The 23,334-nt window shown below is 40.5% G+C and overlaps 1 protein-coding gene across 2 annotated transcripts in view; it reads right to left on the bottom strand.

Annotated features, from left to right (window-relative positions):
* The window catches only part of klhl14 (kelch-like family member 14), a 163,949-nt gene that overhangs the window by 10,955 nt on the left and 129,660 nt on the right, over positions 1 to 23,334 (bottom strand). For both annotated transcript variants that reach the window (XM_072260051.1, XM_072260119.1), the window contains exons 6-7: positions 22,870 to 23,060; positions 11,467 to 11,625 (exon numbers count right to left, since the gene is read on the bottom strand). In XM_072260051.1, the coding sequence (XP_072116152.1) occupies positions 11,467 to 11,625; positions 22,870 to 23,060 (350 nt within the window). The remainder of the gene's footprint in view (positions 1 to 11,466; positions 11,626 to 22,869; positions 23,061 to 23,334) is intronic.

Genomic DNA, 23,334 nt, shown 5'->3' with positions numbered 1-23,334 from the left:
AGAATTGGTATGTCATCAAAGACTCTCACAAATTTTAACTGCTTGCGTCACCATCTGGTATGGAGGGGCCACTGCACAGGACTGGAAAAGTTGCAGAAAGTGGTAAACTCAGCGGGTGCCATCATGAACACGAACCTCCCCAGCATCCTTCAAAAGGTGATGCCTCAAAAAGGAAGCATGTATCATCAAGAACCCCTATTACCCAAGACATGTCCTCTTCTCATTGCTACCGTCAAGGAGGAGCTACAAGTGCTTGAAGACACACACTCGACTTTTCAGGAAGAGCTTCTTCCCTTCCACCGTCAGATTTCTGAATGGACAATGAATCCATGAACACTACCTCACTATTTTTTTATATCTCTTTTTGTACAACTTATTTAATTTAATTTTTTATATAAACTTCTTATTGTAATTTGTATTTTTATTATGTATTGGAGAGTACCGCTGCCTTAAAATGAAAAATACACCACATACCTGTATGCCAGTGATACTAAACTTTATTCAGATTTCTATATTTTCAATCCTGGCAAGATCATTGTAAATTTCTTGTAATATCTACCATTTCCTATAACGCACTGACCAGAAATGTGCACAATAAAAATGCCATGTCCTTTCTAGTGTGGTATACTTTATACTTTATTGTCGCCAAACAATTGGTACTAGAATGTACAATCATCACAGTGATATTTGATTCTGCGCTTCGCACTCCCTGGATTTCAAATATTAAATATTAAAAATATTAAAATATTTAAAATTAGTAAATATTAAAAATTTAAATTATAAATCATAAATAGAAAATAGAAAAATGGGAAGTAAGGTAGTGCAAAAAAAACCGAGAGGCAAATCTAGATATTTGGAGGGTACGGCCCAGATCCGGGTCAGAATCCGTTCAGCAGTCTTATCACAACTGGAAAGAAGCTGTTCCCAAATCTGGCTGTACGAGTCTTCAAGCTCCTGAGCCTTCTTCCGGAGGGAAGAGGGACGAAAAGTGTGTTGGCTGGGTGGGTCGTGTCCTTGATTATCCTGGCAGCACTGCTCCGACAGCGTGCGGTGTAAAGAGGGTCCATGGACGGCAGATTGGTTTGTGTGATGTGCTGCGCTGTGTTCACGATCTTCTGCAGCTTCTTTCGGTCTTGGACAGGACAACTTCCATACCAGGTTGTGATGCACCCCAGAAGAATGCTTTCTACGGTGCATCTATAAAAATTAGGGTTTTAGGGGACAGGCAAAATTTCTTTAGTTTTCTCAGGAAGTAAAGGCGCTGGTGGGCCTTCTTGGCAGTGAACTCTGCTTGGTTGGAACAAGTCAGGTCATTTGTGATACCGACCCCGAGGAACTTAAAGCTTTTGACCCGTTCCACTTGCGCACCACCGATGTAAATTGGGTCGTGCGGTCCGCTACTCCTTCTGAAGTCAACAACCAATTCCCTCATCTTGCTGACGTTGAGAGATAGGTTATTGTCTTCGCACCATGCCACCAGGTTCTTAATTTCCTCTCTGTACTCAAACTCATCATTACCCGAGATACGGCCTACAATTGTTGTGTCATCAGCAAACTTATACAAACGTTTGTATATTGAGTTTGATGGAAACTTGGCTACACAATCATGGGTGTACAGTGAGTACAGCAGGGGGCTGAGTACACAGCCTTGTGGGGCACCGGTGCTCAGAGTGATTGTAGACGAGAGCTTGTCCCCTATTTTTACAGCCTGGGTCCTGTCTGTGAGGAAGTTGAAGATCCAGCCGCAGATCTGAGTGCTAAGGCCCAAGTTCCGGAGCTTAGGAATCAGTTTATTTGGAATGATGATATTAAAAGCAGAGCTGTAGTCAATGAAAAGGAGCCTTACGTATGGGTCTTTATTCTCCTGGTGTTCTAAGGAGGAATGTAAGGCCAGAGAGATGGCAAATTGCAAAGTGTCGAGGTTGACCAGTAGGCTGTGGTTGATGTGTGCCATAACCAATCTCTCGAAGCACTTCATAGCAATTGTTGTCGGAGCCACAGGTTGATAGTCATTCAGGCATGCCACCTTGCTCTTCTTCGGCACTGGGATTATCGTTGCCTTCTTAAAACACGAGGGGATCTTAGACTGAAGCACGGAGCAGTTGAAGATGTCAGTAAACACTCTAGCTAGCACGCTTGCACAGGCCCAGAGAACCTGTCCTGGTACGCCATCTGGGCCCGTCGCCTTCCTTGGATTTATCTTCAGGAAGGCCTTTCTAACGTCCTCCTTGGTGACGATGAATCTCGATGCCACCAGGTCCGGTTCATCCAGAGGGAGCAGGATGCTCCTCTTCTGTTCGAATCTTGCGTAAAATATGTTAAGTTCATCAGGAGGAGAAGCGCCACAGTTATTGATATTCCCAGCCTTTTCTTTGCGCCCAGTGATCTCATTTAGACCCTGCCATAGTCTGCTGGCATTTCTTTGGCTAGCCTGGGCTTCTAACTTGGCTCGATATTGCCTCTTGGCGCCCTTAATGGCTTTCCGGAGTTCACGCCTGGATTCCGTGTAGCGACTGGTATCCCGGACCTAAAAGCCGCAGCTCTAGCCTTTAAAAGGGACTTGACCTCATAATTCATGCAAGGTTTCCGGTTAGGGAATATCTGGATCGTCTTGCGAGACACATAGCCTTCCGTGCATTTCCAAATAAAGTCCGTGACAGCTGAGGCATACATATATTCTTACGTTAAAGATGGCGCCGGTAACTGGTGACTTTGCACGTGCTCTCCCGAGCAAACTGCCCCCTCCACTATCCTATACCCGAGAAACCCTTCTAAACCTCCAATTTAGCAAGATCAAGATCAAGATCAACAACACCCTGGTGAAGCTACTGACCCAGCTGGAGACCACCGCGCCAGAACTGATTCTTAAACTCCAGACCGCACCTGGACCCGACCAGCTAGGCCCACCACGTTCCCGGAGACCGGCGGTCTGCTACCGTGCCGGAGTGCTTGGAGTCACGGCCCATTCCGACCAGCACCTCTCCAGAGCAGACGACCACACAGGAGTGATGGAGGAGACCTCAAGGTGCCCCAGACGCTTCCCCGGAGCGACCACCGTAAAGCCCCATTGGTGGCCATACACAGCTGCTGGAAGTGAGGCCTAGTATATAGTTCTAGCATGCTCGTCCTGCTCTTAGAATCTAAGTATTAGCTTATAAAGGGAAGCATCCCTTTTGCCTTTTTAATCAGCTTATCAACCTTCTTGCTATCTTTATGTATCTATGGCAGACATCCCACTCTGCAAAAACTCATTTCAGGGAGGTAGCACCATCAATTTGCAGGAGACTTCCGGGAGAGGTGGGATGTCTGCAATAGAGTAGCTCCTTAGCAGTCAGCCAGCTAGTTTAAATAACGTTCGCTATGCCAATGAACGAATGACACCTGTTAAACTCACCTCAACATGACTTTTACATTTTAACCCACCATGGGCAATAGAAAAGTCACTGTTGCAAACAGTGCAGCGAGCAACACTGTCATTATTTTTGACCCCTATTAGGCAGGGGTACACTTTAGTGTAGTCTGGGGTGACGTACGTTTTATATTTTCTTTTTTTGGAACACTCTGCCACTCTGACTTTTTTTGGAACTCTATCGCTCTTGCTTTCTTGCTCTTGCTCTCGCTCTTTCGCGCTTGCTTTCTTGCTCTCACTCTCTCTCGCGCTTGCTTTCTCGCTCTCGCCCTTGCTTTCTCGCTCTCCCTCTCTCTCGCGCTTGCTTTCTCGCTCTCTCGCACTTGCTTTCTCGCTCTCGCCCTTGCTTTCTCGCTCTCCCTCTCTCTCGCGCACGCACTCTCTCGCTCTCTCTCTTGTGGTCGCTCTCACTCTCTCTCGCGCTGCTTTCTTGCTCTTGTGCTCACTCTCTCGCTCTGCTTGCTCTCAAAAAAATCAATTTCCAGGATATTGTATAGAATTTGCGGGCATCAGGGAGCCACTATTAATTTGCGGGAGACTCCCGGAACTTCCGGGAGAGGTGGGATATCTGCTATGGCCCTACACACCGAAGTCTCTTTGTTCCTCTTCACTTTTCAGTCTTCAACCATTACCTTACTTTGCTACAGCTCCCCAGATCGATTAATTCATACTTATTCAGGTGGAGTTCCATTAGCCATTTTACTTCTTAAATACCAAATAGTCTCCATCCACCTGTAGTCTGAAGCTTTCTTCTTCCCTATCAATTATATAGTATGACCAATTTTTCTACCTTTGTTTCTTTTAAGTCTGTGATATACAGTATTTAATCTTGGCCTCTAGATTCGTGCACTTTCAAAGATGTAAAACCAGATTAGAATTCCTCCTCTATTTTCTTTTCTGCCTGTATTTGTCCTTTTGAATATTTCACATTCTTCCTCTTTAACTATGATGTTCCCTTCTTCTGTGTAAATAGCCACAACGTATTCATTGAGATCCTTAATCACCACTTCTGCCTCCACAAATTGGTGTCCTTTAATTCCCTGATTGGCCCTCTTCTTTCCTCAAAATATCCCATTGTTCTTTATACAATTATAAAACATCTTTAGATTCTTTACAACTTTTTCATAATATATTTTTCCAAATTTTCCTTCTACTATAGTAATGCCATCTGGATCCAATCTTTTGACCTTTTTGACCAGGCTGCCATGGACTCTTGTTCAAAGGTTTGCTTTTCCTACAATGGGAAAATGACCCTTATTGACCAGAATTTTCCCACGTTTGCTATTCTTTCTCCATCTAAATATTTGGATGTCTATCATATACTTCTGCAGTGTGTTTGCTCAATTGATACAGCTAAATTGATGTCCCTTTCAACATATCATCACTTCTCACTCCTATAATTGTTCCTTTAACCACTACCATCATACAATATATGTTTTCCATCTCATTTTGTAATCAGAATCATTCCTGTCCCCTACAAGTTATTATTTAATAAAAGAAAATATATTACTCCTCTGGTTCACGTCCCTCCACAATGTGGTTCCAGCTGCTCATCATTCCCTTCCCATCGGACTCCACCTATCACCCACACTCCCATTCGTACTACTGCCAACCTTTCCTTTTCCGACCTAAAATGTTGACTTGCACCTTTTGCTCTTCAGATGATGCTTGATCAATTTGAGGTCTTCCAGTGTTATATTCTTTTTCTAGATCCTAGCAACTACAGTTTCTTTTTGTCTGCAGATGCCTACCTGTGCTTTCAGCTCATATTCATTGCATTTAAACACACACCATTAAGCCAGATCAGACTCCTTTTTTGTCTAATTTCCAATTGCTCCTTGCTCTGCCTTCCAAATATTCTCATTAGTTTCTGTCTTTCATTTCGAGCATTGCTTCTCTCCTTTCTGAATCTTTGCTCACCTTTGCTGTGGTTCTGGAGTCACATTAAATTAACTGACCCCTTCCACCAGCTCAAATTACCAACCTGCTGTCCCAATTTTGCATGAACAATACGCAAATTTATCATGAGTGTGCTAATGCAATATACTGGTAAGAAGATGGCAAATCAGTTGAGCTATACACAAGAACATTTATTATACAAATTAAATACCATTTACTGCAGTGGTCTTCCCTACAAATTTATAAATTAAATGAAAATCTGACTATTTAATATAAACGGCAGTTGCAAGATTTATTGATTGCATAAAAGCAGCTGCTCTTTTAATAACAGGGCCGATATTTAATCAAATGGTTTTTGAAATTTAGAAATAACGCAAGCAATCAGAACAGAACAATATATCAAAGACATTAAATAATACGAGGAGAATGACCTCAAAAACTATAATTTAATAGAAATAAAACTTGCAAAAATATGAAAAATATGTGACAAATGAATGTTTTTAAATAATGTCAGTAAATTAAATAGGGCTGGCATAATGAAGTGATTTAAAGCAGAGAGTGAATAAATGCTAAACTACACAGATTAACTTCCCTATAAAATAATTAATCTGAAATAGAGCAGCAGGGTAGGTGAGTACAGCTGTGTGACTGAAGCCCAGTGCTTGGCAAAAAATAGCAGAGCTGATTTCAGACCAGTCCTTCCCATTCTTTAGCCATTTGGAGCATCAAATAGGCATCCGTGTTTCATGCTCAACTTTGTGGTGTGTAGCACATTTGCAATGTGCTAGGTAGGCAGGTCAGGACATCAGTCATTGTGAACATTGATCTAACCTCAGGATTGCTGTTTTGCAACTCATCGCTACACTACACTCCTTCAGCTGAGAGTTGTGCAAGAGGGTGAGCTCCATCCCTCATAAAAAGAATCATTCATTACATCTACATTAGTTGTTGAATGATTCTTGCTGCTACTGTGCTTTCCGCTGTTTTAAGCATTATGTGTGGCACGTAAGTCCACCAGGAGTTATACAGAAGGCTCTGAAGAACTTTTTATTGAACTCAGGCTTCTATGCAGACTAGTTACACCCAGAAATGCATACAAAAGAAGGATTTTATGACAGTGGAACCTGAAGACACAGTGTGTTTATATTTTCAGAAGACATGTGACATATAAAATTTTCGTGCACGGGAACAGTATTATGGGAAATGTGTTTGCAATTAATAAGTGGGTCTTTCTCAAGCTGGAAGGATATGACCAGTGGAGTGCCCTAAGGTTTAATTCTTGGCCCTCACTTATTTATCATTAATAGTAATGATCTGCAGAATTTAAGATAACCAAGTAAGAAGCATGAATGAGGCATTCAGCTTAAACATACAGTACGTCTCAGAGGTGGAACACCTGTGGCATTTCAGAATCTCTCAAATTTGGACACTTAATCTTTTTAATCTGCAGTTAATGGAGACTCTGGGGCTGGCGGGTGAGATATTTTAACAGCTGAGAGTACTGAGCTTTGCATACAATAGTGGTTTAAATTCACAAAAGTACTTGGCAAAGAAAAACAATATGCAAACTCACTGGTTCCCAGATTCAAGCCGAGCATGGCAGGCAGGGATTGAGGAGGTCACATGAGACACAAGTTGGTCATTAGGATATATTTTAGCAGCAGCGTCATGGTTTAACCTAGGGTGTGTGGGCTTCCTGAGCCTGCAGAAACTGAAGCTTACTGAAAGCAGAGGAGCAGTGGATGAAAGCTGAACAGCTTAAAATGTAATCTCCCCATAAGCTCTGCATGCTCCCAGCTGTTCTCCCAAGTGACAGTAGCTGTATTGATTCATTTCTTGATAAGCTTGGAGAAGTTTTTAAGAGGACAAGTGTTAACCTTATTCTCTATCTTCCTGCTTTTAGATGTTTTTACTTGCCTACTGCAGCTCGTGATTCTTCACTGAGAGTTTAAAAAAAGTGCAGGTGATGCAACAATAGAGTGGGGCCAGAGGATCAGCTGCCCAGGTGTACCACAGGAGCAGCAGGTGCCTGTTACCAAGTATCGTGACAGAAGAGTAACCTGCAGCAACCTCCGATCTGCTCACAGGAGGCTCAGTTTGCTCACCTTGTCAGATCAGGTCTGGCTCAGGAGGCTCAAACTATCACAGTCAGTGGTACTGAACTTTGATCCAGACTTACTATCTGTTGAACTCGGTGCGCATGCTCTGTCTGTGGCTGCCAAACTGATGCAGCTCTCAACCTCTACAAATAAGGATTATTTCAAAGTTCTTCACGAGAAGCACCTTAGTCAACAAATATTGTTGTGTCTTTATTATTTTAGAGATATGCCCTTCTGGCCCAGTGAGTCCGAGCTGCACATTTACACCTATATGACCAACTAACCTCTGAATCCGTATGTCTTTGAATTGTGGAAGGAAACCCACGTGGTCACGAGGAGAACATGTAAACTCCAAACTGAACCCAGATTCAAACAACTTCTCCTTCAATGTCGCAAAAACAAAGGAGCTGGTTGTGGACTACAGGAGGAATGGAGACAGCCTAGCCCCTATTGACATCAATGGATCTGGGGTTGAGGGGATGAACAGCTTTAAGTTTCTCGGCATAAACATCACTGAGGATCTCACGTGATCTGTACATTCCGGCTGTGTGGTGAAAAAAAGCACAACAGCGCCTCTTTCACCTCAGACAGTAGAAGAGTTTGGTGTGGGCTCCCAAATCCTAAGAACTTTCTATAGGGGCACGATTAAGAGCATCCTGACAGGCTGCATCACTGCCTGGTACGGGAACTGTACTTCCCTCAATCGCAGGACTCTATAGAGAGTGGTGCGGACTGCCCAGCACATCTGTGGCTGTGAATTTCCCACTATTCAGGACATTTACAAAGACAGGTGTGTAAAAAGGGCTCGAGGGATCAATGGGGACCTGAGTAACCTCAACCACAAACTGTTCCAGCTGCTACCATCTGGGAAATGGTACCACAGCATAAAAGTCAGGACCAATAGGCTCCAGGACAGCTTTTTCCACCAGGTCTTCAGACTGATTAATTCATGCTGATACAATTGTACTTCTATGTTATATTGACTATCCTGTTGAACATAATATTTATTATGAATTACTATAAATTGCACATTGCACATTTAGACAAAGACGTATCGTAAAGGTTTTTACTCCTCATGTGTATGAAGGATGTAAGTAATAAAGTCAATTCAACTCAATTCTGACACTGTAATAGCATTACTCTATCCGCAAAGCTACCGGGTTGCCTGAGTTACACTGTAATGTGTATTAGGTAGATAACTAATATCTTGTTTGTGAACTCTGCTGCATGCACTGAATTTACCATGGATGATGCAAGCCTGAATGAGAGGAGGTTTGGCTTTGCTCTTTGGAGGGATAGTGCAGGGACATTATTTCAACGCGTTCATCTCTTCACTAACACAGAGCTTGCATCCAAACATCCTTTCAGGCAGCACCTGAGATTCCAGTTGATTAATTGCCCCGGAGATACAGTAGAACTGAGAATTTCCAGTGATGCTTCTGTTTCTGTACACATGATATCTAAGGCACGGTGTATAAACCCACTTATTTATCTAGTGTGTACTGAATGTGGGTGGAAAGCCTTTATTTTCTAATATCACATTCACAGAGCGACCTCTTCTGCTCCTGTTCTCCTCCCGCTGCTGCCTTGAGAGATGAGTGAAGGCCTTTTGGGAGAGTGACGGTATGAATTGCAAACTTGAAGCTAGGAATTTTTATGACTTTGCTTACACACATGATCAGTTTTCATCCTTACTAATATCCATTTCAGATGAATGCACATACTTACGCCTCAAGGTAGGCGGCATTTCAAGAAGCCAACTCACCACTACTTTCTTAAGGGCAATTGGGATGAGCAATTCATTGCTGGCTCAGCCTGTGAGCCCACGATTATTATAATATTATAAATTATAATAATCTCTGATGGCTCAATGAGGTAAGATTCTATCATAAGATAGGTAAGATTCCCATCTCTCCTTCAGATGCTGTGTATTCTAATTTCCCAGTTATCTCTATAGCTTCCTTTTAAGTCAGTTTTAGTGGCTGATGGCTGGAGGACCACCTCAACCCCTCTGCTCCTCTCCAGTTTTCTGCACCTTCTTCTGGAAGAAAGGAAAGGAAAGACTGGAGAGTGAGAAGGATGCTGTAAGGCACAGGTGGATGGAAGCAGTGTGTGTGTTCAAGCTAGGTATCAATAAGAGTCATGATCCTGAAAACAGATGAGACCGATGTCAGAAAAGTTGCCCAGTCCTGATGAAGGGTCTTGTTCTGAAATATTGACCCTGTATTCCTATCCACAGATACTGCCTGACCTGTTGAGTTCATCAAGAATTTCATGTGTGTTATTCTGGATTTCCACCATCTGCAGGACCTCTTGTGTTTATGCTCCACTGATGAAGATGTGATCAAGCTCATATACAGAGAGGGGTATGTCCACATGCAAGATAACGTGGTGTGAGATCTGATGTGTTATAATAGAAATAAAAGGGAAGAGTAAGGAACTTAGATTTGCCTGCACACCTGGGTATTTGTTCTGTTGTGCCCAGCTTTGCTGATCTGGAGCACGGAATTGCGCTCTTGTTGTTGTCTTTACAAATACCTCTAGGCAAGACTTCACCATGTCAGATAAAGGATTCTTTCTCCCATCGGTAGGGAATATGAGGCCCCTGTATCCCATTGCTGCGTTCAATATAACATCTGGCAAAGCTTCAGTGAATCTGGGGTGGCAACTCATTTGTCCACTGTCCCTTTACTTCTGCTCATTTGTAGTGTATCCAGAACCCATCAAACGTAATGCTTGAACTGTGCCTTTAAAAAACCCAAGTTGAAATTGATGCATGCCTGTTGTCATCGTGTCTGTTCTGCCTAATTGGTCAGAAAACCAGAACTAATGTAAGTGGAGCAGCTGAGAAACGCTGCCTAGAATTAAAAAAAAACAGGTGTCCCACCCACAAGAAAGACTCCCCAAACTATTTTCATTGCATTGCAAAATTAAAATCAACTCTCACAGCAATGCAGTTTCAAGACCAAAATGTTCATTGAGCATGTACCACAGTAATGGACCCGTAATCATTGGAAAGGCAGATGAAAAAAAATGTTTCAGCAACGAGTTCAATTAGAAAGTTATGTTGCAGCTTTATAAAAGTCTGTTTAGACTACATGACCATAAGATATAGGAGCAGAATTAGGCCATGTGGCCCAATGAGTCTGTTCCACCATATCATCATGGTTAATTCATCTTCCCTCTCAGCCTCAATCTCCTGCCTGGTCCCTGACCAATCAAGAATCTATCAACCTCTGCCTTAATGTGGTTAGGCTACATCTGGAGTATTGCATTTAGTTCTGGTCACTCCATTATGGGAAGGATATGAAGGCTCAGGATGCTCTCTGGATTAGCCATATGCTACAAGGATCAGAAAACTAGAGTTGTTTTATCTGGACTGAGTGAGGCCAAGAGGAGGTGATAGAGTACATGGCTGGTCTTCTTTTCCAGGGGTCAAAGTGTCTGATATGCATTTAAGGCAAGAGGTGGAAAGTTCAACGGAGATGTGTGGAACTGGTTTATTTTTATACAGAAAGATGAGGGACTGGAATGAGTTTCCAGGGCTGGTGGCAGAGGCAGGTACAACAGAAGCATTTGAGGGGCTCTTAGATAGACACATGTCTATACAGAGAATAGAGGCATACGGGCCATGTACAGGCAGGAGAAATAAGTTTAATTAGACATCCTTAGTTGAGCACAACATGGGCTGAAGTGCCTGTTTCTATGCTGTACTGTTCTATGTTCAATGTTCTAATGCTTAAGTTGACAGGGAAATCATTACCTGGTAAAATCATGGTATTAAGCAGGTGTTGATAATTGGCAAGTTATCCATGCAGTTTCTGTATTTTAATGATATAGTTAGAGCTAAACCCGATAAATGTATCCTGGTTTCATCCAATGGACAAGAGCAAATCTACAGCAAATCCATTGTAATGTAAATGCACTGATAGTGGCTTCAGGCTTAACACCTCCCTGTTTTTCTCCTAAACACAATATATAGTTGGGCTTCCAATAATGTGGCCCATCTCATATATAAAATCTTCATAATCCAGTACCTTCATCATCAGTAAAGCACACCTTTTAAATGGTTTCCCCCAATAGCGTACAGACGATCATTCACCACTGCCAGAACATGAATGGCCCGTTTGGTGTTCATGTCTTGTTTCCTGGCCCATACGTCCATGATTGGGTCATAGCAGTACAGCCATGACACATATTCACCATTGTGAACGCCTCCTGCAAGCAATAATCCATCATCAATATTTGACAATATTTCACTTTACATATGATGTTTCCATTTTACTAAGAGAATGTACTTTCTCATTGAACACTAGAAATATGGAACATAGGTGTACAATGATAGATAACCTGGAAATTATTGCAACTGATATTATATGAATGGCAAATGCTCACATCAAATTTCTGCCTCTGCTAATTTACCACAAGTGTTTTGTCAATTAAGAATGACAAGTTAATGTCTTGGTTAAGATAGTGGAGACAGTAATTTAATACAAGCTTTATGTGAGAGCACTGGGATTGATACTCTGACAAGAATATTCATTAAGGACAAAAGATAAATCTTCATCATAATCTCTCATCAAGGAATTGCATAGGGTTTACTATCTAGTCTATGCTTTGGAGTTAATAATGTCTAAATTCAGCTCACCAAACAGTTCTGTACAAACCAGTTTAATTATTTCTGCAACCTCCTTTCAGCAAATGAAATAGTCATTGAGTGAGTGAATTATCTTTTTTTTCTAACATTCAAAAGTCAGGTAACAAAATTATGAACAGAAAATGTTTATGATCATTATAATTCTAGTTAACAGCTTTTAAACTTGTGTAAGAAAATAATTAAAATAAGTACATGAATGTGTATGAACTTAATTAATAGATGGAATTGACTGACTAAATAAATAATGAACGTAGAAGGACAGTTCTGTATTTTAGCTTTTGATTATAAATTTGCTGATTATAAATTTACAATTCGGATCAGTGCCTGAGATTGTTATGAATTAGAAAGATTGATGATTATACTTCCTGGATTGCTTACAAGAAAATACCATAACATAATTGGTTCAATGAATTGATTAAATATTAAGTGTACATGCTTCTCATTTATAATGTATTCAGATCTGATATGTTCAGTTTATGACCTGGCACTTTGGTGTTGGGTAGCACAATGACCTGACTCATACAAGGTGAGGAATGTTCAGAAATCAAATAGAAAATAGAAGATAGATGGCAGTATTAAATAAGGATATTTCATAGCTTTGAATAGAAAGGCATGTTTGAGGATTCAAAACAGAATCTTTTTGATTGTTGTGTGGAGATTAAATTACTAGAGTAGTAATTCAGGGACTGAGTTCAAATCATAGTAGCCATGGAATTTAAATCCAGGTTAATAATCCTGAAGTTAAAAAAATCAGTAATAATGACAATCTCAGAATTACAAGATGGTTGCAAACTCCATTCAGTTCATTAATGTCCCTCAGAGAAGGAAATCTGCCTCTTTACCTAATCTAGCCTAAGTATGAATCTAGACTAACACAAGCATGATTAAATACCCTCTGAGTTGATCCAGTAATATAACCATATAACCATACAACAATTACAGCACGGAAACAGGCCATCTCGACCCTTCTAGGCCGTGCCGAACTCTCACTCTCACCTTCGTCTCACCGATCTGCACTCAGCCCATAACCCTCGATTCCTTTCCTGTCCATATATCTATCCAATTTAACTTTAAATGACAACATCGAACCCGCCTCAACCACTCCTGCTGGAAGCTCGTTCTACACAGCTACCACTCTCTTGAAATCCTCGAAATCTACACATTTCAAGGATAATTAAAAAACAGAATAAACACTGGCCTTGGCAGTGACACCCAGACTCTGGAAAAGTGGATAAATAGAAAATAATGAAGAAGCAGTAGAGGAGCTCGAGGTGCTCATTGTACACCATTAGGCATCAAATGGAAAGCATGCCTATACCACCAAATGAACCATCAAGTTTACAGATGACACCACAGTGATTGGATTAATTACAAAAACAATGAAAGAGCATACAGAGGTGCAGAAACATCTTCTGCTGGATGGTAGGAGATTGAACAGGATGAGTCCATCATGATTTTGTGAGCCTGCCATAGCTAGATGGTTTCCATATCTGGGAGTTGTTGTCCCAATGATGTTCTGTGCTGTCGTGATCACTCACTGAAGTGCTTTTTGGTCAATCTTGTTGCAGCTAGTGTACCATACTGTCATGCAGTAGATCACCTGTACAATCTTGGACCATCCAGCAGGACATACAAAAACATCTCTGCATGGTTATCCAGAATGAAAAACAGAATTTTCCCTAGGGCTGCTGTGTAACTGAACAATGCCCCATTTTAGAGTTGTTTGTTTTTAATTCAGTTGTAACTTAGCTGTCACTCTAACTAACTCAGACATTGTTTTAAAGTTAGTCATTGTGTTTTTAGTAATTGAATTGCCAGAGTGCTGGTTTGCCCTGAATGGAGAAGCACTGTAATCTCATTGTCCTCAGCAATGATGATAAACCTCTAATGAACAAACTAACCAACTAGTTCTAGGCAAACAGGAGAAAGATGCACGAACTCATAGTAGAGACTTGGGAACTTCAGAAATCCTGTTATAAGTTGGGAAAATTGTACTGTGGGTACTTTGGGTTCATAGTTCAGAGAAAAACCAAATTCCAAACACAAAAGTACTGAGAAGAACTGTAAAAGGAAATGAGGGACAAGGAGATAGTTCAAACACAAAATAAAGGGCAGTATAAAAGTAGATCCCAAAGTCTTTTATTAATGCATCTAAAGTAAAATCATGGAAGCCAAAGGCCTGGCTGAAATGTTGTGTTTCTAATGCTATGTTGCTGTGATGGTTCAGCAATGCTTTTCATTACACTTGTGGTCAGATGTACTTGTGCTGGTTCTTGTGCAATAAAACGATAACGTTCTTGTAGGAGTAAGTATAGAAGATAAAGTATAAATGATAAAAATAGATGAAAAAAACACCCATTAAAATGATTTTCCTTTTTCTCTTTGCCCTTAATGCTAATACTTGCAGAATTTTCTTTGCAGCTATTTCATTCTGTAAAACATTTAATTGCATGTTGTTTCCACACTGTCTCCATTACTCCTTCATTCTTTAACAAAGCACTAAGTCATATATTGATTCTATATTGTCTTAAGTAAAGTGGGGTAGTATTTTACCGCCACACAAAATTGCACAGTTAAAGCAATTATCATGTCACAGAACAAATTGCTGGAAAACTCAATGGGTCAAACAGCATTTATGGAGGCAGAGGGATAGTTAATATTTCAGATCAAGACCCTGCTGCTGGATCTGGTACAAGATCTCTTCCCAAAACATTGATTTTCCCTTCTCTTCCACTCATGTTGCTTAAGTTGCTAGGTTCCATCAGTTTGTTTTTGTCTCCATATTCCACCGCCTGCAGCCTCCCTTGTGTCTCCAATTATATTACATAGCCACAACCATTTTTGGGAGGGCAAAACTATGTTTGGTGTGTGTTTCATTTAGATGCCACTGGGAAGTTTTGGGTTTCATATTCACATTTTTGCAGGCTGGGCCCAAAGCAACACTCACAGCAAGCTGGAGGAACTCAGCAGGTCATCCTGACGAAGGGTTCTGGCCTGAAACGTCGACCGATCTTTTCCACGGATGCTGCCTGACCTGCTGAGTTCCTCCAGCTTGTTGTGAGTGTTGCTTGGGTTTCATATTAACCACAGTGGCATGGCAACCCTATTACAGGTTGAAGCTCAGAGTTCAACTCCGATGTCTTCTGTAAGAATTTTGTATGTCCTTCCAGTGAGCATATGGGTTTCCTCCGGGTGCTCCAGTTTCCTCCCTTGTTCCAAAGACATACTGGTTAGTAGGTTAAATAATCAGTGTAAATTGTCCTCTGATTAGGCAAGGGTTAACTAGGTGGTTTGGTGGGTGGAGCAGCTCATACAGTTCCATAATGCATCTCTAAATAAATAAATCAATCAAACACAGCTGCAGCCTATTGGCAGACTATTCAAGTCCCCTGCTAAGCACAATAGCCAAGTGCGCCTGTGAGTGACAAATGATCTCAATGGGGTGAGGTCTGTCTTACTATGGCTAATAATGCCTTGCTTGGTTATTATTGACCACTGGACAATGTATGGTATAAATGAATAGTTTTTAGTTGCAGGATATCTATTTTTAGCTGAGAAAATAGTGGTCTGGCCGACAGTTGATTATTTCGTTCAGAATCACATCCTCCTGCTGAGCACATTACAGTCCTAATTACACTGTATAGTAGTATGTAATATGGGAGGGTCATATCAATGTCAAGAAGCAGAAGGTCATTAGTATCTGGTTTAGAATCCTTGATCAGAGTAGATTGCTAGCAGGGTTTTGAGCCCATTTTGTGAACCCAGTTCTTCTTTGGCACATTCACGAAGCTTTGATTGCATTTTATGTTTTAATTGAATATGCATAGTGATTTTTAACAAAGTCATTCAAAAATTGTCTTTCTTTTAATTGTTGTTCCTTGAGCTGCTCTATAATTTCAGAATTTTGATTTGATTTCCTATTCTAACAATTTCTGTTAATCCCCCTTTTTTCCAACTAAATACTGGAAACAAAATCAATTGCAAAAGAGCCAGGGAATGATTCCAACTGGGTTGCCCTTGTAACATGCCAGCAAGGCTGAAGGCCTCCTGCTGCACTCTAACAAATGTACGATTGCATGATTTTTTGTGATTGATGGGTTTCTTTTTGCAGTGCCAAGTCTGAGTTGCTCATTTACTGTTGCCCAGGCAAAAGGGAATGCAATTTACTATAACATTCAAAACATTGGTTTGCCCAGTATATGAGAACTCTGATTTTCATCCCTGCTGACAGTGAGGTATTTTGCCTCTTTCCAACAGTGTTCTCCCACAAAATGCAGTAGTTAACATTTGAGTAGCTGCAACATTAATCTATATCTTATCTTCTAGAAATCAACCGTTCTCAGATTTAAACTGCTCCACTGACAGTTATTACTAATGCTCAAAGCTCTAGAGTTCCTTCCTAAACCATGTAGCTTTTGGCTCCATTTCCTTCAAGATGACAATATCAAATCAGATAATGAAAGGGAAACTTTGTTTGATTAATTTATTGGAGTTCATTGAAGGAGTGTTGTAGATGAAAGGAAACTTCAGCCGCAGGGTGGCTAATGTGTGGAATTGGCTGCAGGCAGTCATTTAAGGCAGAGACTGACAGATTCTTGATTTGTAAGGGAGTTAAGGGTTACAGAGAGGTGTGAGAATGGCAGTCAGAAGGAAAATCAGCTACAATGGAATGGAAGATCAGGTTTGATGGGCTGAATGGTCTAATTCTGCTGCTATGTCTTATGGGCTTATGGTAAGGAGAGAAGTTTAGCTGATGAACAGGAAACCAAGGGTTGTCATGAATGGCTATTTTTCTAGTCGGCAAGAGAAGTGAGCGGATGCTGAAAAGCGAAATAACAAATGAGTGAAGAGCCAAGTGTATGGTTGTGAAATATGCTGTTGACTAAAGAGCAAGTAAGAAAGTAAGTTTTCAAGAAGCTATAGGGAAGCAAAACAAAGGGTTAATTGAGTGCTTGAGGATATGGGAAATGGAGTGTAAAACACGAAAATGTGAAACTCTTCATTTGGCAGGAAAAATAAGAAAAGGCACATTATCTAAATTATAAGAGATTGCAGAGATCTGAGATGCAGAGGATGTTTTAGTTTATGATTCACGAAAAATCTGCGAAGCTCTTCTGGCAAATAAGGAGGAAAGATAGCAGAATGTTATTGTTTATTGACTGGAGAATTGAGTTCAAAAATAGGGAGATTATGCTTTAGATATAATAGGTGTTGGTGAGACCACATCTAGAGTGCTTTGGATAGCACTGGTCTCCTTTGTTGAAAGCAGTTCAGCAAGTATTTATTAGGCTACCACATGGAATATGTTAGCTGTCTGTGAAGGAAATGTCAGAGATGTTTGCTTCTATCTGTTGGAGTTTAAAAGACTGAGTGGTGATTTGACTGAAACATGTAAGATCCTGACGGGTCTTAACAAACTAGATGTTGGGGTGCTCAGAGATTTCTTGCATCGACACACCAAATTTTCTTCCCCAATAATATGATTCTGAAGTCTTCAGCAGCTTTTTGATGACCCTTTCATATCCTCTATGTTAATTAATCTCATCAACTACTTCTGAACCCACTTTCCTTAATTTTTAAGTACTTCTTCTACCTTGCTCTAATCACCTCCCACTACCAACTCCTTCCCAGTTAAATCTACTCCCCAATCACTCCCTCCCAATCTCAACTCCAGCCCTTTTCAACCCTGAAATCCTGTCCTTGCACCGTGCCATCTGCGTCTACTTTACTTGGAGAAGTGGCCAAGAGAGAGCGGATGAAAGAGAGGAAAGTAAAATAATGACGGGTGTGGGTAAGGTAGACTTTCCCTTAGCAGGAGTAGAAAAAAACTCAAGGACATAGAATCAGGGTAAGGGTTTAGAGATTCAGAAGATGTCTTGGAGGGACCTTGTTGACACAGATTAAGGTGAGTACCTGAAATGCTCTGCCTGAGAGAGTTATGCAAGCGGGTGCCATTTAAAAAGAGTCTAGATAAGCACTTGAATCAGCCAGGCATAGAAGACTATGAGCCAAATGCTAGAAGATAGGGTTAACTCAAATGGGTATTCACTGGTTGGTGTGTACATGGTGGGCCAAGTGTCCTTTTCAATGCTGCATGGTCTATTTCCATGCGATATGATGCTATGATTCAGCTCCTGTCTACATTCCTTCCTGATTCCCACTGTTTTTTTTCTACAACTCTGCCTCACCCAACACATCTCCTACTGTATAACTTCAGAAGTTGCTGATTCTAAGACAAATAATTTATAACATGTTGAGCATTTTAGAACATCAGCCTCATACAACCTCACACTAAGCTGTCCTGTAACCACTCATGCAATAGATTTAAAGATTTGAAATGTTAATTACATTTGTCTTTCCATAGCTGCTGCCTGGTTTGCTGTGTATTTTCACCACCTTGTGTTTTATTTCAGATATCCAACTTCCGTATTCTTCCCCATTTTATTTTTCCCTTTGTGTCATATGTTTTACTGTTTGATTGAATTTCTTGTCATTTGGTGTGTTATTAATTGATTTAAAATAAATTTATTTTACTGGATGAATGAGCTATTCTAGTTCAGCCCATACTAAAAATATTTCTTGCAATTCAGCTTGTTTGTACTGTAACCTTGCTTATGAAATTTGTAATACAGAAATTCACTATTGGTTGTGCTCTCTTGATTACTCCAAATTCCTTTGAACTGGAATGGTAGAAATATTTAAGGCATCAAAATCAAAGTTCAAAAGCTCAAAGTAAATGTATTATCAATGTACATATATGTCACCATATACAAGCCTGAGATTCATTTTATTGTGGTAATCATAGTAAGAACAAGAAACACAATAGAATCAATGAAAGACCACACCCATCAGGGTGGACAACCAACTAAAAAAAACAATCCGTGCAAATGCAAAGAGAAAGAGGAAAAAGAAATAATAATACTAATAATAAATAAATAAGCAATAAACATAGAGAAGTTGAGATGAATAGTGCTTCAATCTGAGTTCAGTTCAGTGGGAATAGTTCAGTGATGGAGTGAGTAAAGTTGAGTGAAATTATCTCTCTGACTGTTCCTGAACCTGGTGGTGTGGGTCCTGAGGCTACTGTATCTTCTTTCTGATAGCAGCAGTGAGAAGAGAGCCTGGCCTGGACAGTGGAGTCCTTGATGATGCATGCTACTTTCCTACAACAGTTCTCCTTGTAGATGTGTTTAATGGTGAGGTGGGCTTTTACCCATATCCACTATTTTTTGTAGGCTTTTTCGTACAAGGGCATTGGTGTTTCTATACCAGGCTGTGATGCAGCCAGTCAGTATACTCTCCACCACACATCTATAGAAGTTTGCCAAAAGTTTTAGATGATATGTCGAATCTTCGTAAACTTATAAGAAAGTAGAAACATTGCAGTACTTTCTTTGTAATGGTATTCACATGCTGGACCCAGCACAGATACTCTGAAATTATAACACTGAGGAATGTAAAGTTCCACCACTGATCCCCAAATGAGGACTAGCTCATGGACCACTGGCTTCATCCTCCTAAAGTCAATATCAGCTCCTGGGTCTCGCTGACATTGAGTGAGAGGTTGTTGTTGTGGCACTACTCAACCAGATTTTCAACCTCCCTCCTAAATGCTGATTTGTCACCACTCTCGGCAATAGTGCCATCAGCGAACTTGAATATGGCATTGGAGTTGTGTTTAGCCTCCCTCACAGTCATAAGTATTAAGTGAGTAGAACAGGGGGCTAAGTACACAGCCTTGTGGTGCACCTGTGCTGAGGAGATATTGTTGCCAATCTGAAGTGACTGGGGAAGGAATGGACAAACTTGCCTTTAGAGGTCGTCGGAAATGAACTCTGAACTCTGATGCCCAAACTGTAATAGCATCGCGCTAAATGCTAAGCTACTACATGTAACACGCTGTAAGGTTTCACTGCTAATGTAATAGCCTCTCTGTAATGTTTCACTGCTAAGGCTAATGTAATGGTTTCTCTGTAGCAGCAACATTTGGGTTATGACTAGAGATAACGGGGCATGTTAGCAATGAGTGGGATGTTGTCCTTTCTTGTGTGTCTGGGAGCATGGATTTTGCAGTCTTTTGTCGGGGAGAGATGAAGAGAGAGGACGCGAATGGAGGGAGTTGGTAGACCACTGGATGGAGTGGTCTGAGGAGTGAGGGTCCGAGGGTCAGCTATGCTTGGAGAAGGACGACGGAAACAAACGGACTGAGCGGTGAGCTCCAACGTTTGCACATTAGACTGTTTCATGAAAATGGGCACTTTTCATTTTTGTGTTTCTTTACTAACCATATGGTCAAATGAAGAATTATAAAGCTCAATCGTTTAATTGTGTACTGTTTGTTATTTTGTGGTACTGATTTGAAACAGGGGAAACATCGCACAGCATCCACCCAAATGAGATTTCTTAAGTTTGGCCAGGCTGGGGGGCTATCATCCCCTAGATTAAGCCACTAGCCGAACTGAGGTTTACATACAGCCAGATATTCAGTAGAGATGACTGCTCATAAAGATATGATTTAGTGATACTACTGAAAGGCAGAGCCAAAATGTCTAATATTATTTCACCCTGTTAACATACCTCACCATCATCAGAGTACTGCTGTTGACTCATTCACCAACAAATGATAAATTTGCAGAAACTGTCCAGGATTCTGGATTAAATGGTTAGTGGTAACTGTTATGTACATATGGTTATTACACAGTAACAGACTTGGTGATGGAAATGTTCTTTTAAGTTGAATTTTTGTTTAGGCTATGACCATAAGACCATAAAACATAGAAACAGAATTATGCCATTTGGCCCATCAAGTCTTTTCTAGCATTTCATCATGACTGATCCATTTTCCCTCTCAACCCCATTCTCCTGTCTTCTTCCTGTAACCTTTCATGCCTGATTAATCAATAACATATCAAACTCCACCTTAAAAGACCCAGCCTCCACAGCCTGTGGCAACAAATTCCACAGATTCACTACTCTCTGACTAAAGAAATTCCTTCTCATCTCCTTTCCAAGTGGACGTCCCTCTATTCTCAGGCTGTGCTCTCTGGTCTTCACTCTTCTATGTCCAAATTAAGTGTTCAGATCGATGCCAGATGATCCATTCACAAACAAGAGAAAATCTGCAGACGCTGGAAATCCAAGCAGCACACACAAAATGCTAGAGGAACTCTGCAGGCCAGGCAGCATTATAGAAAAGAGTATAGTTGATATTTCAGGCTGAGACCTTTCATCAGGACTAGAGAAAAAAGATGACAAGTCAGAGAGGAGGTAGAAACACAAGGTGATAGGTGAAATTGGGAGAGGGAGGGGTGAAGTAAAGAGCTGGGAAGTTGATTGGTGAAAGAGAAACAGAGCTGGAGAAGGGAAAATCTAATAGGAGAGGACAAAAAGAAAAGGAGGAGCACCAGAAGGAGACGATGGGCAGATAGGGAGATACAGAGAAAGAAGGAAAAAAGAATGAGGAATGGTGAATGGGGGTGGGTCATTACTGAAAGTTCAAGAATTTGATATTCATACCATCAGTTTGGAGGCTACCCAAATGGAATATAAGGTATTGCTCCTCCAACCTGAGTGTATCCTCATCATGACAGTAGATCCATTCTAGTCCAATTCTTCCACGATTTCAATATCACATTTATATTCAATTATATTGATATGTCTGGAGTCAGATATAAACCTGTGTTGATAAGGATGGCAGATTTATTTCCTTAAAGGGCATAATGGATGGGTATTTACAGGAGCCCAATTGTTCTGTTGTTATCATCACTATTGTGAGCATCATCACTAATATGTGCCTTCTTTTAATTTCAGGTTATTAATTGTATTTAAATTACACAAATGCCATGATGGAATTTGAATTTGGTGCTGTAAATTCAGGCACGGAGTAACCAATGTTTTAATATTGTTTGTTGTAGTGCTTACCAGAAATCAGGCAGACAAGGCTTCTTGTTGTTTATGAGGAACGATGATGAGCACAGTGACTATCACAGCACAACAGCAGAAGAGATTCTTGTGAATTAAGAATGTCACATCAAATCAATATACTTAGTGCAAAAATAAACAGAAATATGAAGAATATTCAAGTATCTATATAGAGAGAATGAGGGTTAACATTTCAGGTCAATTGCATTCCAACAGTTCTGTTGAGCATTACCAGCACTTCCTGCTTTCATTTCAGCTTTTCAGCCATTGCAGTTTTTTTTTGTTTTTCACTTTAAATCTTCTCTTTATTGGAAGATGAAGGAACTGCTTCACTTTTACCGAAGCTTGAAGTTTGCTTTCCTGATCAGGTATTTCTTGGTTAGGATTGAAGGTCATAGGGTGTGTAGCTTGGGGGAAAAGGTTTTTCCAGGCATTCATGATTCACTAATGATCCCTAACATGTGTGTCTGATTGGAGATTCTCTCAAGATGAAGCATGGATTTACACTATGGAGCCAAGCTATCAGGAACCGGCTCTAAGAAAAAGTTAATTTTAATTACTTTCTCAGCCTTTGTAGTGGGTAAGTGTAATTGCAATTGCCTTTTTTAGGAACAAAGTAAAATTAAGTTACTTATAGGATGAATATGAAGAAAACAAGAACTTAAATATAAAATAGACAATCTTTGAAAATGCAAAGCCACACTGGTGACACACAAAGCCGTCTTTTTAACAGATTATGTTAGATTGCACAAATTTTGTTCTCAGAAGAAGTAAAATAAAATGAGGCAAATCAACATTGTAATACAGTTCTTTTCATTTAAGCACCAATTAAGAAGGAAGCACATTACTTTATTGATAATTGTAGTGATATATTATGAAGGTACCTGATATGTAAATCTTCCCATTGTGCACTGCACCAGCATGAGCTGCCAGAGGCTGTGGCAGGGAGGACAGGTAGCACCACTCATTGGTTTCCAGATTGTAACATTCAACACTTGATAAATAACCAGTCTCATTCCTTCCACCAATCACATACAGATGTTTATCCAGAAGGCAGGCGTAGAAGCTGGCTCGCCTGTAATCGAATTAGATGTTAGATTACAAGAAGAGTTTACATGAATAAACATTACAAAGACCACTTTTTGACAGTACATCACAAATTTGCACATTTTGCTGCCAAATTCACATACTGCTCGTTTGCAGTGGTACCCATAGATAATGTATTTGAAAAACCTGACAAGTGGACCAGTTAAATGTCTATTACGGGGTTGTTAGACTGAAGACCTGAATGACATTTAAGAGTACTCGTTAATTGTCCACAAGAATTTAGATCAACGCAACATTGGTTA

This window comes from Mobula birostris, chromosome 1, assembly GCF_030028105.1.
Source record: "Mobula birostris isolate sMobBir1 chromosome 1, sMobBir1.hap1, whole genome shotgun sequence".
NCBI classification, from domain to species: Eukaryota; Metazoa; Chordata; class Chondrichthyes; order Myliobatiformes; family Myliobatidae; genus Mobula; species Mobula birostris.
This window is presented reverse-complemented; position numbering and strand designations above follow the sequence as displayed.